Source organism: Coturnix japonica, chromosome Z (assembly GCF_001577835.2).
Source record: "Coturnix japonica isolate 7356 chromosome Z, Coturnix japonica 2.1, whole genome shotgun sequence".
NCBI classification, from domain to species: domain Eukaryota; kingdom Metazoa; phylum Chordata; class Aves; order Galliformes; family Phasianidae; genus Coturnix; species Coturnix japonica.
This window is the reverse complement of record NC_029547.1, coordinates 47,961,619-47,977,493: the sequence shown is the minus strand read 5'-3', so window position 1 is coordinate 47,977,493 and position 15,875 is coordinate 47,961,619. Positions and strand designations below refer to the sequence as shown.

At 40.3% G+C, this 15,875-nt stretch overlaps 1 protein-coding gene across 5 annotated transcripts in view; it reads left to right on the top strand.

Moving 5' to 3' along the window:
* Positions 1-15,875, top strand: part of NRG1 (neuregulin 1) — a 290,747-nt gene that overhangs the window by 164,538 nt on the left and 110,334 nt on the right. For 3 of the 5 annotated variants that reach the window (XM_032441234.1, XM_015849623.2, XM_015849624.2), the window contains exon 5: positions 148-198. The exons of the other annotated variants lie outside the window; for them this stretch is intronic. In XM_032441234.1, the coding sequence (XP_032297125.1) occupies positions 148-198 (51 nt within the window). The remainder of the gene's footprint in view (positions 1-147; positions 199-15,875) is intronic. 5 annotated transcript variants of the gene reach the window in all.

Below are 15,875 nucleotides of genomic sequence, written 5' to 3'. Positions count from 1 at the left end.
GAAAGAAAGAAAGAAAGAAAGAAAGAAAGAAAGAAAGAAAGAAAGCCAGCCAGCCCTTTTGGGGGAAAATGTTTGTGCTCCTCCATTATAACAGTGTAGCTGTGGCTTTATTCTTACAACTCTGTCGTTACCTTCTGTGTGTTGCAGAACCCACGCTTAGGATACAAGCTTCAACAGAAGGAACAAATACTTCCTCCTGTAAGTACATACAAGCTGATTAAATTACTGCTGTCATTGCTGTTGCAGTAGGTAGGGTGTTGACCGTCTTCTAAAGCATGAAGTATTGGTAGTTGCCAGAAATGACATATTGGTGACATAGAGCAGTGTTATCATCAACAACAACTGTTCCAGCATTGCTATAAAATACAGTGCATACTCTATAGCAAACTATACATAGATGCCCTTAACTTAAGTCTCATAGCTACTATAGCAGCAAAAGAGGAATGATCAAAGCCAGGTCCCTGGATGCCAAATTCAGAATATTTTTTTGTATTCTCTATGGGATGGAAGAGATTTATTTCTATGGATTTTCTTCTCAACTGTTAGGCTCATTGGTGTTTTAAGTGTGTCTTGAAGGAATTTTAGAAATCTAATAGGTTATTCAAAATGATCAAAAAGCTTTCTACCAGCAAGGTAAGAAAAGTAATGCTCTTGGTCTTCTCCTTCCTCCAAAGCATAGCAGCAGGAAAGGCAAGAGTATTTCCTGGAGCGTTTTAAAACAGTAATTTCTTTCTGCTTTGTTCTCAGTTGAATTGGTGTTTATCAGAAGTAATTGTATCTGACTCACTAAAATAAGTAATAGAAGAGAGAAAGCAGCACTGGATATTGCTGTCTGTCTGTCCTGTGTAGCAAAGGTACTACAGAGCAGGAGGGAGCTAACGTTTATTGTTAACAGATGTGAATGTCTACTCACACCATGCAGCAGTGAGGGAATTGAGTAAATGGACTTGTTCTAAAGTTGCTCAGGGCTTTTCTTTTCTGAATTTCAGTGGGACATGTCTGTGCTGCTCTTCTCACTGTCAATCTTGAACAGCTACAGGAGCTAAAATAAACTGTTACCTTCCACTTCTCAGACAATGGGTAGATGTTTCAGAGAAGGCACTGACATAGTCACTGTTGACTAGATGCTAAGAAAGGCCTGAGAACAGCAGTGATTAAGTAGGCACTCTGCCCCAAGCTTTCACAAATGAACACACGTGTCAGGCTTTGCTTTCTTAGAGTTCCAGCAACAGATGTATTCAGAGCAAAAATTTTCAAAAAATCCTGTCCCTGCCAGATGCTCCACAACAGACAGCACAAAACTGAAGGTCCTTTACCCTTTTATGTGCATACGTACTTCAACTCCAGCCTGTTTTGAGAGCGTGAGCCTCCATGCTAAAGTAAAAGAGATGAAAAAAAAATGGTGCATTTCCAGTTCCACACAGCGGGCTGATGTGTGGATAAAGCAGTAATCCAAAGGAGAAGGTGGAAAGTTTCATAAAGTGAGACTTCTTGAGATGTGATTGCTAACAATCCCCCTGTCAGGTAGAAGTGATTCCCACCTTTCCTTCCACTGCATCCCTAGAACTCTCCCATATGTCCCATACATATTTCTTTTTCATGGTGTAATACTGAAACCTAGGTTGAAACTTTCATTTTCTGTAACAATTAAGTTGTCTCTTTTTTTGTGTTCCCAAAACCAGGGACCAGAGAGATCATTCTTAAGCACATCAGGACAGTATGAGAATGGAAGGCATTTTTTGTCCCATTGCTTTCAGGGCTGCAAATATCAAAAACACATCTCTTATGATCCTGCAATTTCCTATTGCTCTGATGTTGCATTGAAAAAAGTAAATGTGAGACTTCACTCTAGTGCCTTGGTTTTATGGCTTCAGTCGACCATATTCAGAACTATAGAAGGAAAACGTGTTGGTCTTTTTGCTCTTCTGGGAAATATTATTGAAGGAATCATGGCTTCTTGCTGACAGGCAAAATAGCGTATGTATGGCAGTCCTCCTTTTCTTTAGAAAAGTGGTTCAAAATGTTACATTCTTGTTCTTTGTAAATTTGAACATACCTGGAAAAAAAAAATCAAAAGAGTGAATCTTCCTGTTTTAAAATGATTAGCACTGCATACAACCTCCCAGTGGAGGAATGCTGGCAAGAATATGTGTGAGGGAAAGGAAGTGGTGGGCTGCAGGTTGTCTGTCTGTGGTGGTCACATCTCCTGTTGGCATAGGAACTGTCTGCATCACAGTACAGGTATGCAGACCATCCATAACACAGTGCCTTAGCTTACTGTTTCTAAGAATGACAGCAGTTCTGAAATCCATGCTTAGAGGGTTAAATTGAGTCAAGAGCTGAGTGTTTTTAGAGGTAGGAAATAAAGTTAAAGGGAGCTGAAACTTGTGGAAGTATGTTTCAGACAGGTCATCAGGGAGGGAAGCATTTACTTAATTGCATCTTGCAGCATTACCTTCAAGCTACCGCTTATGCTGCCCGCTAAGGAGCTGCTCCTTAGTGTATCTGCAGAAATGCTTACTCCAGCAACAAGCCTAGGTGTCTTGTGTAGCCTACCTGCTCCAAAACCAATACTCAGTTCAGACTGTCCACTTGTGCAGAATGGTGAGCCAACATCCAAGAGAATGGATCTGCTTGGAACATACTCTTGATTTTGTAGCATGTTAATATGATGCCTTGCTGGGAGACATGAGCATTGGTAGAACAGGTGGAAATCTGGCCCCACCCCACTTCATTTTTGGAGGAGTACAGATAAAGTTGCTTTAGCTTTTGGTTGGAGAAAAGACCCACTGTTGGTCTTTGTCACATAGGTTAATTTAACCTTATTTTCCCTCAAATTTTTGTGCAGGCTTTTAAAACCTGTGCATATTTTTTAATCTTTTAATTTTAAAATAATTCAAAAAATAAGATTTAATGGAGGAGGAATGTTTCGGTTAGGGCTGCTCATCTCTTCCTTCTAGATTTTATGATTTGTAAGCTCCAGGCCTGGCACAAGAAGACACCTTCTTAATATTTCATATTCTCATTTCTCAGTAACAAATGCCACCCTGCATTTTAAGTGGAGAGCGGATACAGCAGACAGCAATACAGATACTTTTTGCTTGTCACATATTCTCACATAAAATATTGAGCTGACTTGTAAAAATATTCTGCACTGACAAGGAAAACCTGCTTTGACATGGTATTTAAAGTCATTGGTTTGAGTCTTTTCAATAGGAATATTTTGCATCTATGTGGTAAGCAACCTTACCAGTAAATCATTTGTGTCCTACAGTTTTAGCAGGCAAATTCATTTTCTGTTAGTTGTAGTAGTCTTTCCTTCATCTGCTAAACTGAATGCAGTCTTCCTCCTCGATATTGGTTTATCTATCACCTCACATAGTCCACTTTCAAAAAAAACATGTATTTTGTTTAAAAACCATGCAAACTTAAATCATCATGTCTAGAAGACAGAAATCTTCAGCCCGTGGTTTCTTGTAGCTGTTTCTCGTGTCTTCAGGACCTTATCCGATCTTTAGATCAAGGAAATGCAGAGTAGAGAATGTAACTACACTCTTAGGACTTTCCTGCTTTCTGAGGTCCATGTGAGCTGCAGATCTTTTAAGACTCAGCATGACTTGATGACCTTGCTGAATCCCAAAGTGTAATATGTGCTGAGCTTCTGCCTTAGCTCAGTTTCTTCTGATTCTTTTGGCTTCATTTTGTTCCGAGTTTGGCAAAGGTCTATTTCTAATAATCTAATAATCCTTGCTGCATCACAGTATAAGCGCCAGGAAAAAGCAGGACAAGCAGCCTAGCTGCTGAACAATGTGTTGCACTTCTGTCAACTCAGAAGATCTCCCCTGCTTTTTGCTGTGAAACCCAAATGTACTGGTAGCATCTCAGTCACTTCTGAAATGGAACTGCCTTCGAGTGAAAAAGCAGAACGTTTTAGGAACACCCAGTAGCAAGTGCAGGTCACTTGGGACTGGATGGAAGAGGAGAACGTTGTAACCAATTGAAAGAGCTGAAGGAATGAAAATGGTGGAGGCAGTTACTGAAGTTGCAGTTATGCTAACACAGCAGGACTCCAGGACTCCCCACTCCTGCTTGTGCAAGGATTTAGTCTTACATCCTCAACTGTCAGTATTTAACTGATCCATCTCATGGGCTCAGAGGCTCTTTCTTCAGCAAAACCATATATCTGATGTTTTGGTGGGGCGGTGGGTAACAGGAAAGCACTATACTAATTCACGTATACTGCTTTATTCTTTATAGTATTTCTTCATTTATTGTGGATAATCATCTCTGGAGAAAATGCTTCGCTTTAGTATGAGGATACAGTAGATGAGTGAGGAAAATGTCAGATAAATAGTTCTCAAGTTGTTGTTTAACAAAGTTAAGTCTCCCAGTTAGTAGAATGCCGCTTAAATTGAATGGATCCCCTGCTAAAATCCAGTGTAGTGTGCAGTATTTTCTAATTTCTTTCTCCACAGCGGGCACTAATCACAATGGAGAGCACAGTGGTAATCTTGGTACCATTATGATTTAATCTGGCATGACAAATCCTGTTTCCTGTGTTTAAGTTTTTCAGATAGGGCAAACTAATGTGAATAGATAACATTTCCCAGAGATACAGCTTTCAGCCATCGTATGACTCTGGTCTAAGAGTGCTGTGACGTTAAATGTCTGTTTCCAAAACACATAATCTTGCAGGGTTCTCTGCAGTTACATTTTCATTTCCTTGTTCTTGGATTGGCATTGAGGTCCTGAATTTAGGCAGCTCAACTGGGAAGTCTGGGCACATCAAACTTCTGAGTTGTTACTGCTAATAGAAAGTCAGTTCTCTTCTGTGTTCTTTTGGTGTTTTTCAGTAATTTGTTTTTTGTTACATTTTGTTTGGTTTTGTTTTCATTTTCCTTCAAAGAGGTCCTGGAGGTCAGAGGCAACAATGAGTATGAACAATATTAAAATTGGAAGAAGCTGACATAACAGTCATAAGAAAATAAGTGGGACAGTTTATGGAGCTTTAATAGAGCTACAGAGTGGAAGGGTTTTAAGAACATTGTCTTTAGCAATCTTTGTATTTGTGCATACAGGAATAAATCTATAAGGCCAGAGCTTGCCTCAGCATGTGTATATGATGAAGCAATAGTGTTTTCTGTATAAGGATGCACACATATGTAGATTTAAAAAGTACGTATGTATAATGGTGAAGGCAGTGGTTTATTTCAGAGCATGATTTCTTAATGTAATGGATTTCATCCAAAAAGCACCACCAAGCATGAGGCAGTCCACTTCACTGTTAGAGGTGTTGTAGCAGAGCCTTGAGCTTGTGTTATTCCTGCACAAATTTTGCAGACACACCTCCTGTTACCTCTAACTTGTTGTGGATCTTCTCTCTCCAAGGTTCACTTTCTATCATTAAGCAGGGATCGTGAGAACTAAAATGTTTCTCAAAACCGCATTTCTAAGCTTGTACCTCAAACCCAACTGTAAGCCTCCTCAAACATGTATCTTTATGGGAGGAAGGAAAAAAAATAGCCTAATTCTCTTCACTTTCCTACAATGCTGAAGTTACCTGCTCTGTGTGCCCATTGGAGACCAAAATCAGTATCTTTCTGGTTTTCCAGCTTAACCTATGCTGACCTGGGAGGATGCAAGCTTATATCATAGGGACATGTCAGTGATCTGGTTTTGGTCTTTTGGTTGCTGTTTCTTCCATGGGAAGAAGTCACTGTTGCTGACACTGTGCTGAAAACAGGCACTCAAAGCTTCCCATTCTCCGTCAGCTATACCCTTCAAGGGTATTAACAGTGAACATAGTCTGTGGTATTGGATCAGTCTTCTCTAAACTTTCCTTCTTTTATTACATTTTCAAGGCATTAAGGTAGTTTGTACTGAAGGAAGCTACCAAAAAGCAGTAATAGTAGCTGAGATGTGGGAACAACATGGAATATGTGACCTTTACAGAAGCATACTTCTATTTTAGGCACTCTGGTGAATCAAGATATGCCCTTAACTGGGCTGAAATCAAGAGTGTCAGTCATTTGTAGGAAGGCGTAAGGGAGCCAAAAAGCTCAGAGCAAGTGTGAAACAAAGGAATATTCACAACAGACAAAATAAATAAATAAATAAATAAATAAAAGATTAATAGTGCTACATGGGTACTTACTTTGTCAGAAGAGAACGCATACCTGGCTTTCTTGGATGGTGTGTTCTAGGCTTTCTATTCTACACTCTCCCAGGGGAGGTCTTAGGCTGCATCAGCAGAGCCAGTCTGGCATAGCAGGGCCCTGCGCCATGAAAGGTTGTTTCAAATTAGTGGTCTGGCGGTGGAAGCATCTGTCATAAGGCAGAAATGGATGTAATGTCTGATGCTTTATTTTCATGCTGAGCCTCCAATTCACTCAGTTCTAGTAAACCACAGAAGGCAAATGCTGTTGTCTAGGAAGAAGGAATAAAGTTTCTTAGAGAGAAATAAGGGAAGGGAAGATATTCCTCAGAGTCTTTTGATTGGTCTCCTAGGCTCTGCTGATTCCTAAGCAGGAATCCAGACAGCACCTTCCAGTTTAATAACTGGAAGTGCCTCCACATTCAATTGGATTTGTTTCTAAAAGATAATCACAAAGGATTACACAGCAGTAGGTAAAGAAACAAAAACAAAAAAACAAACAAAAAGTATGCTATTATCTTAATAATAACTTGTAAAGTTTATGGCTTTGAATAAGTTCCAGTTGCTTAAAAATAACTCCTCAATAAGATACTTCTTAAAAGACCCAAACTGCATGACAGATGTGTTACATTTCAAAAGCCATAGACAAAGCACTGTGTACATAAATGTGATCTTCTCTTAACTGTATGGCTTTGAAAAGCCATCACTTTATCCCTCATTAGCTTCTCCATACAGTGTTATGTTGTAGTAGAGACTCCGCTTGGACTGTAGCAGGTAAATGAAAAGCAATTATTTCCCTTCATGCTGCTATTCTAACATATTCTAACAGTGAGGTGGAAGCCAAAATAAAGCCTCAGGAAGAAATTATCATCCCATCTTTCATGTTCGCATCTCTTCCAAATTGCCTCTTGGTAGCCTCTCCTAATTGGATACAAAGTGAGAAAGTTGCATCTCCAATGACGTTCATTATCAAAATGTTCCCATAGGTTCCTAGTGGTTTCTGCTCTTCTTGGCGTTCTTCTGTACAGCGATGAGAACAAATCACTGTACTCACTGCAGCAATTAGAGAGGAGCTTTTTACAGCCATCTTCTCTCTAGGTGTATATCTTCCTAAGTATTTAGTGGTAGTTAGCTAGTCAGAGAATTGGAATTGTATCTGCAGTAGTGTAGAAATGCATGGTAAGGAGCACAGAACATGCATTTTAATTTTTTCAAAAGGAAATTATGCCTTGGGTGAATTATTATTTATGATTTATACTTGCATGATGCATGATAGTGTGTTGTTTTGGTGAATATAATATATTTGTATTTCTCTATGTGTTTGAATATTTATATACTTACATATATATATATATATATTTATATGCATAAACAATGCAAAGACCCCAGTATTTCTTTTGATTTTCTTATCCTGACTGCCCACTCTTAGTGCTAGTAATTGCAACTTTATTACAAGTAAAAAAAAAAAAAGCTCAAAGGTGTTAGTAATAATTCCTGTTAGTCTCAGCATCCAACTCTCTGAGATTTATTGGCAAAATAAGTCCAAATTTTCCCTTCTATAGGGAACTGCTTGTTGCAAGGAAGAAAATTCCATTGACACCCATTTCCAAGCTACATCAACCCTACTCCTAGCTAAAATAGCATTGGGCATTTCTAATTTGTGGTAGGTGTTCACAAAGGTAAAGCCTATGGTGCTAGGTGAAGGGAGGCCCAGGAGTATTCTGGAGCACCGGAGCAGTGTTTGCCCACTCCATCATTGATGTGCTTCCTTGTGTTATTCTGCCCCCATCAGCTGCTGCTTTCCAAGGCACTCGGATGACATTATAAAGGATTGTATGCATTGAAGCCTTTCACAGAAGACAGTATGGGTACCATCTCACCAACTCATCTCCATTCACTCTAATAAGCAATCCTATCACATTATTCCAGCAGATGTTGTAATTCCCAAAAACTCCTAGGTGCCTTTATAACATTCAGCATACAGCCCTGTTCTGCCACCCAGATGTGCTAAGGCACAGCTTTCCCACAGTTTAGATGCTGCAACATGAAAAAAACACAGATATAAAATGTTTGTAGTGAAGGGCTGAGCTGCAGCAAAGTAGCGTAAGATGCAGATGTAGGCAAGGCACAGCACTTGCCCTTGGACTGAACTCTGTTACTGAGCAGCACAGAGATATCCATGCTCAGTCTGCCTTGTCTCATTCCCCTGCAAGAAGTCCACATGAGGCACAGAGTAGCTGACGTTATTCTACAGCCTGCAAGTTGCGTGATCTGGTCCATGCACGTTTTCGGTGATCTTGTACAGAAAGATGTGACCACATTTCATAAGCTTCAGTCCCAAGTCAAAAGTGGACACAGCTGTCTTTCCATCCCCAAGCATCTGTCTGTTTTGTTTGTTCATTTGTTTCTGTTTTGTTTATTCAGCACAGAAAGGCTCCTAGCTTCAGAGCTATAAATGTTCAGCACTGATGTTGAGTCAGGGAGGATTTGACCAGACAGACCTTTGCTGCCTGAAGCTTTTACAAAGAACATGTGCTGTTGAGCTTATCTTAATGTTTAGCATTTATACATGGGGTGGTAATAACCTTTCTGAAGGTAATGAGGTCATTATTTTTCTGAGGTTCAGAAAGTGGAAAACTGAACTTTATTACTGGTATTTTTTTCTGGTAATATTCATAGTCATGAAACATGATTCTTAATAACTTAGTCAAGTGTCTGACAGTTATTTAGAGATTCTCCCTAGAACTTTCCAAAATGTCAGCATATTTGCCAGTGAGTATTACTTCAGTGGTTAATTTTAAAAAGGAAGGGGGAATCTTTACTTCAGGAAAGAGGTATGTGGGCATTTTTTCACTAACGTCTGTTTTGGAGGCAGATTCCCTGCTGGTTATTCTGTCTCTGGCAAAGGCCACAGCTTCCTACAGTGTGGAAACCTACCCATTGGATCTGCTGCTGGCAATTGTGGCACAAATTGTCTGCAGCAGAAAGATTCTTCTGATCTCAAGTTGGAAGTGACATAACCACACATGAGGCTCTTGTTCATTGGAAATGTTTGTTTTTGTATATAGTAATAGGGGATGTTCTTTAGCTGTAGCTGGAATTCTGTTCTAATGCTGGCATCCACTGCCCTGGACCATCAGTTCAACAGTTTAACTATTGTTCTTAGAAAAGGGTAGGTTTCAGTGTCTGGTATTTTAGCCTGATTAAATGCCATCCTCCCTGATTTTACCATTTAAAAAAAAAAAAAAAAAAAAAAAAAAAAAAAAAAAAAAAAAAAANAAAAAAAAAACTGGCATTGATATGATTTTTGAATTCCTTAATATTTAATTCTATTTTATTTGCAGTAGTACAAAAGTAATTCCACTGACTCCACTGGTCAAAAAGAGAAACAGGACTGAATTTTAACCTTGCAATATATTTTTTATACTACAAGTATGACTTTTATTTACTCCCTAGAACAATTCTTTCCTTCAATTTCCCAATGGAAAATCTTTGGCTTAAAACAAACTGCAGGCTCTGCAGTGTTCCTGAGTGTTTTAGTGATCTACACAAAACCCATTAGTTGCCACAGTGGCAACTACTGCTTTACAAACAGTAGGATAACAGCTGTCTCAGGGTCTGCAAGAGCTAGAGAAATCCTAAACAGTAATTTTGCAGGAAGTCAGAAGAACAGTCTGGAGCAGCAGCAAAGCCCAGTTATATGCGTGTCTGATTATTCTGAGACTGGTTTTAGTGTTTCAGCTTTCTGCTGTAAAGAGCTTTGAGTCGTCTGCTGTTTCTGGTCATAGGCAAGCTACATCTACAGAGTAGATGTTTGTAACTTAGATTTTTGTTGCTTTGGAGGGAAAAGAAGATTAAGGTAGGTCCAGAGAAGGAGTGCTGTGAATATGGATTCTGCCATTTTCTTGGTGTACTGGTAGTCAGGCAAACATCGCTGCAATCCCTAAAAACAGTGGATCAGTCTCAGGCTTCATGGGAAGCTACACAAGTCAAAAACCCTCTCTACATCTATTCAGCCAGCACGTTTGGGCTTTGAGCAAGCTGAAATGCCTTCCTATAAGCAGAAGAAAGTCAAGCATGGATTTGAGACTGTGTACCTTAACCAGCTGCATGTTTCTGTTAGATGCAGAAGAATCTTGCTGCCTTTCCCATTAAGGACAGTCTGGATGGGGCTCTGAGCACCTGTTAGAGTTGTAGGCATCCCTGCATATTGCAGGGGAGTTGGACTAGATGGCCCTTAAGGGTCTCTTCCAACTCAAATTATGAGCCTATGATTTCTGTATTCTGCCCCAGGTGTGTAAGTGACCTCTTTTGCTGGCAGCAGTGCTGCGAGTACTTTAGAGGACAGCAGCTAAGCATCAGCACCTGACTAATTCTTACAGCCAAATGGGCACCTGGTGAGCTAATGTGATGTTGTAATTATTGTTTGAGTTATGTGTAGAAAATATGCAGTAAAACTCCAAATAATTAGATGTGGATGGCATTTGCAATTATATGTTCACTGCATAATATGCATGCATCAGAGATCTCATACTCACTGCAGCAAGAGAACACAGCTATAGGCAGGCTGAGCAAATGGCATTTCTCAATTTAAATGTGCAAATGAATTTTATATGCATGGGCACTATTAGCAGATCACCACTCAGGATGACCGTGTACAGGGGAGCAATTCTTACCTTTTTTGATAAAAATTTGATAAAAAAATCTGGTCCTTAGGATCAGAATCGTAAAATTATACAAAAACTTAGTTTTTAAGGGACTTTATAGATCATCAAGGTCCAGCATCCTTCCATGGGCAGGGTTGTTACTCAGTATCTCTTTCATTTTGAGCAATACCTTTTCTTTGTCTGTAGATGTCTTGTGAAATGTAAGGCTATTATTCCCAATTACAACCCAAAAACACCATGGATGGAGTAGTGGATGGAGAATCTTCTCTGGATGGAGAAAAAGCAGTCAAAAATGAATGAGCCAAATATACTGACTGTTACAAAATTTTCTAAAGATATGAGCAAGTAGCTGTAGTTGAAACACATCACAGAATCACAGAATTGGAGGGGTTGGAAGGAACCTCTAGAGATCATCGAGTCCAACCCCCCTGCCAAAGCAGGTTCCCTACACCAGGTTGCACAGGTAGGTGTCCAGGTGGGTCCTGAATATCTCCAAAGAAGGAGACTCCACAACCCCCCTGGGCAGCCTGTTCCAGTGCTCCATCACCCTCAACATAAAGAAGTTATTGCGCACATTTGTGCGCATCAGCTGTGGTTGAAAAACTGAGACTGCTAACAAGAAAAGGATTCTTAGAAAAGCTGTTTAGAGAAAAATGGACACCAGTTAACTTTCTAGAATGGGAATCAAGCAGAGAATGTGTGGCCATTTTTGTTTAGACTTGCTGCTCTCAAGTAGTTCTACTGAATCCTCGTGCTACAGCAGTAGTTGGGTACAGGAAAAGTAGCCTTAAGCAAAAAAGAGCTTGTGTGCATGATCTAGCATTTCTGCTGAATCTTTGTCTTAACCAGTTCTTGACATCGGTTTATCAAGTGGTGCGTATCCTTGGTGTGTCCTCTTGTGTAGCTGCAGGGAATCACCCATGTGACAATGTCTGTTACTCCATTTGTGAGAAACACTCACCAGTAGAGGTCCAGCAAGTCTTTGAGTCGATGTTTTTTTCTGATCTCAGAGATTTCTTCCTCAGCCCTAGCAATGGCTCCTGTCTTGGCCTCTAGTAGGTCTAAAGAAAGCAGCTATTCCCACTGATCTTCAGCATGATCTTTGTAGACAGTGCTGCCTTTCTATCCAATCACTCTACTCTGCATATGACAAAACAGAGTTGCAATTAAGACCATGCCAGCCTCAGTCTGGGCTTTTCATAAGACACGTAAGCAGGGCAGTTTATTGTGTTCCACAGGACTGATAAAAGAAGACTAAACCTTTTCCACCCATAGAGGGATATGAGGGAGGAAAAAGGAGAAACTGGTGAATGCTTATTCTTTCCTGTAAAAACCGAAATAGCTGTGGGTCTTGAATTGCACTGTAGCTATGAGGTGGTCAAGCTGATCATGTGTGCTTGTGTCCTGCCTACCTGTCCCACCAGTCTCAGGCAGCATGCAGCAATTGGTGCCTCAGAGACTGCTGCTGGAAAGACACAACAGAAAGATGATGCCTCTGATAAGTGAGTTTTCTTCTAACAGCGACTGTGAGAGGAAACTTAGCCTTTCTGACTCCTCATTTTCCTCTTGTTAGACGTAAGGGGAGTCTTGTCTCTCTTTTAATCTTGTTTGACTACTGGCTCCAGCTCCCTTCCACTCCCGTTGCAATCACCAGCCCGCTGTGCCAAAGGTCAGGTTCCTCACTGCCAGGTCACCCTGCACCTAGTGACATGGGGAGGGGGCTGCCCCACCTTACAGAGCTAGGGCAGTTAGGGACAATGGATGATTAAACCCTAAGCCACCAATTGGAGCACAATCTTCTCTTAGTTTGCCTCCTCATTCCTTGTCTAAATAAACGAGAAACCATTACAGCAGCAAGCAGTGTTAGCAAATATTGAGACTGGAATTACATGCCATTTCAGACACCTTGAGTAGTTCTGTACTTAATTGATGTGGGAACACAGAGAACTAGACTATGACAGCGCTTTACTGATTGCTGTCCCTAACTGTGGACAAGGCTGAAGAAGGGAGAGGAAGCTGCACTCACTGTCTTAAAGGAAAGATGTCGAATTGCTTTATTACCCAGCAAATGTCATCCTTGTCCTCTTGTGATTAACAATTGGCTTATGTGCTAAAGCAGAGGCTTACTAGACCTCACTTAAGAAGCATTTGTTTTTGTTACTGTAGCAGGGGAATGTGTGCTTCTGTTTTCCATGTGGCTGATACATCTTTTCTTTTGGCCTGAGGGGGCGCGAGGTAAATAACTGTTTCTCAGTGGTGGATAAGAGTTTCTTTTTTTCTTTTATTTTCCTAGATGGAGGGGAAAAAAAATCTCTAAAACCTCCTAACATAATTTGGCCACTTGGCCTACTGCTGATAATCCACAGATGTCTCTCCTGTAGCTCAAGAGACGGAGGTACATCCTGACTGGTAGGAGGCACTCTCTTCACTACAGTGACAACACTGTAAACAGAGAGACTTTGGGGACTCTGGGAGGACAGTTGAACTAGATGATCTTGTGGGTCAGGAGATGTGTGAAGTTTTTTCCAGGTCTTCTTGCAGACCTTAAGGTGGGCTATAGTTTGGCCCACATATAGTTTTATATATATATATATATATATATATATATTTTGTCTCAGAGCAAACACAATATGTGGGTGGAAATATAAGAAAAACACATTCTCAGCAAGGAGCCAGCACAAAGCTTCTGTCACTGATGTTTACCTATGCCATGTCATTTTGCTCACTGTGATTAGAAATTCATCAAATATGTCCAGAGAATTTGCATGCTTAGCCTGCTTTGGAAAGAGAGGATTGTCTAGCTATGGAAGGAGATTATGCAGCAATTTCCTCCTCGGCAGAGCAAGACAATGAATCTGACTCTTCATTATAGAGGAAGGATGAGTAAGAACGTTTGCATTTCCTGTGCAGCGAGAGCAACATGAGCTGTGCTCTGGGCTCCTCTGGGAATTTCCATGGTTGTGTCAATTTCAGTTGCAATGCATGTTACTGTGAGAAAATGTAGATGTTTAAATAGGAATGTTGGAAAGGGGGAAAGGATCGATTCATAAAATGAGGTGTTTGATCTCAGCTACAGAGACAGCTATGTGAGAGAGGGCAGAGGCTTGGAGTTAGTTACTGGAGTTTTATAACTCATGCATTGATCACTGACAGTAGAAATGTGTTAGAGATATGACCATAGCTTTTAGTAGATATTCTCTCATTTTCTCGCCGCCAAAGAAAATACTTCCCTGTGTTTTCACTGGGTAGGAGGCTGTAAAGAAGGCTCACAGTTACGTGTGCTTGCTAAATAAAGGAGAGAAGTCCCATAAATCTGCATTTCTCTCCTGCGTTTTCACATTCCCATTCAGAGTGAGTGCAAATTAGTGCTGCTGACCAGGCATCAAACACTCCCATCTTGTTTCCCAGAGCATCTAACAGGTACACAGCTCTGCTTATGTTTTTCTTTAATCATTTATTTGAGGGAATTTACACAGGGAAATTATATATCTGCAGATGCAAAAACATATCAGAGGGACACCATTCACAAGCACACATTCGTGAATGTTTGGGAAAGAGAGACAGTCCAGCAGGGGGACGTGATCATGGCAGTGACTGAAATAAAGAATTCCTGAGCAACCCTGAGGATTAGAATGAATGAGAGTTGCAGGCTGGGGTTCAGAAATAAGCTTCAGCAATCTGTCTCTTTAGAAAATGTTTTGCCTCTTTCTGCAAAGCTAGACATTGTCTTTGGTGAGAGTAACTTGGAAGTAAGTTGTGCCTAACACAGCCTGCAGTGCTGGCACTGAAAATGGGCTCTTGGGAATGGAAAACAGAGGTAGCTCCATCAAATGAGTTTCAAGAAGACCTAATTGCTCCTATTTAGATGTTGAATGATGTCCACCGTGGTGAAATGTTCTGAAGAGCAGCTCTGTCTTATCCTGCAGCCTGTGGGGTAGAAAATGGAGCCTTGGCAGGTGGGCAGGTGCAGGTATGAGATGGGGACTGAGGTGAATAGGGCCACATGTAAAGCTCTGCCTATGTGCCAAGTTAGGCTCATTTTAGTTGCCTAAGCACTTTTTTTTTTTTTTTTTGGAAAATTTTTTTTTTTCTTCTCATAAAGGAAATGCAGTGACTTCACATGCCTTATTAAAAGATTACTTGTTTGGCTTATGGCCACAGAGGAATAATTCTTCTTACTGCTCAATAAATCAAGTCACTGTCATTTTAAACACTCCAGCTGAATTTCTAATGAGAAACTGAAAGAGTTAATTCTGCCACTGTGTGTTACTACAGCATTAAAATTACAGCAGATTTGGGGATCATAAATGTGATCCCCTCTTGCAGCATAAATTTGGAGCATATGGAAAGTACTTGTTAAATTATGCACATTCTGTAAACATCTGTCTCTTTCACTTGGAAAATACACAAGTTGAACTGTGGACTAGTAAAGTATAAATAAAACACATGGAGAAAGGAAGAGGTTGTGCCTTTTGAATTTGTAGATATTTCATGTAACTTTTTTCTTTTTTTAATATTAAACAGTATTTGATTTCACTTAACATGGTTTTCCTTATGTACAATAAGAATTTGTCTTATCTGGAGCTGAAATAGTTGTGTATTCCTTCTGAATTTTCCCTTATGTTTCCTTCTATTTTTTTTATTTTTATTTATTTATTTATTTATTTATTTTTGCTACAGCAAGTGAAAGCCCTTCTTTCTTAATAGGATTAGCCCAAATAATTACCAGAGGATTTCTCTGTGTCATCTCAGAACAGCTTCCTCTAGCAGTATTAAAAAGCCTGTCTACAGTAGTGACATAGTCAATGGCACTGGGTAGCTGATGAGGCTGTAGGTCCATGCTGCCCCTTAAAAGAGACAAGGTCATACTCAAAGGCAGGGCTGCACTATTTTTTACCCTAATCCCCATCATGGCCAACTGGTAGGAAGAAGAAACCACAAATTCTTGTCAGCAGGAAACTACAGCTCAGGGCTGACAGTCAGCAGGGTGAGGCCAGGGGCCACAGCCTGAACGGCAGACACTGTGGCAACATGCTTCTTCTGCAGCTCTTCTT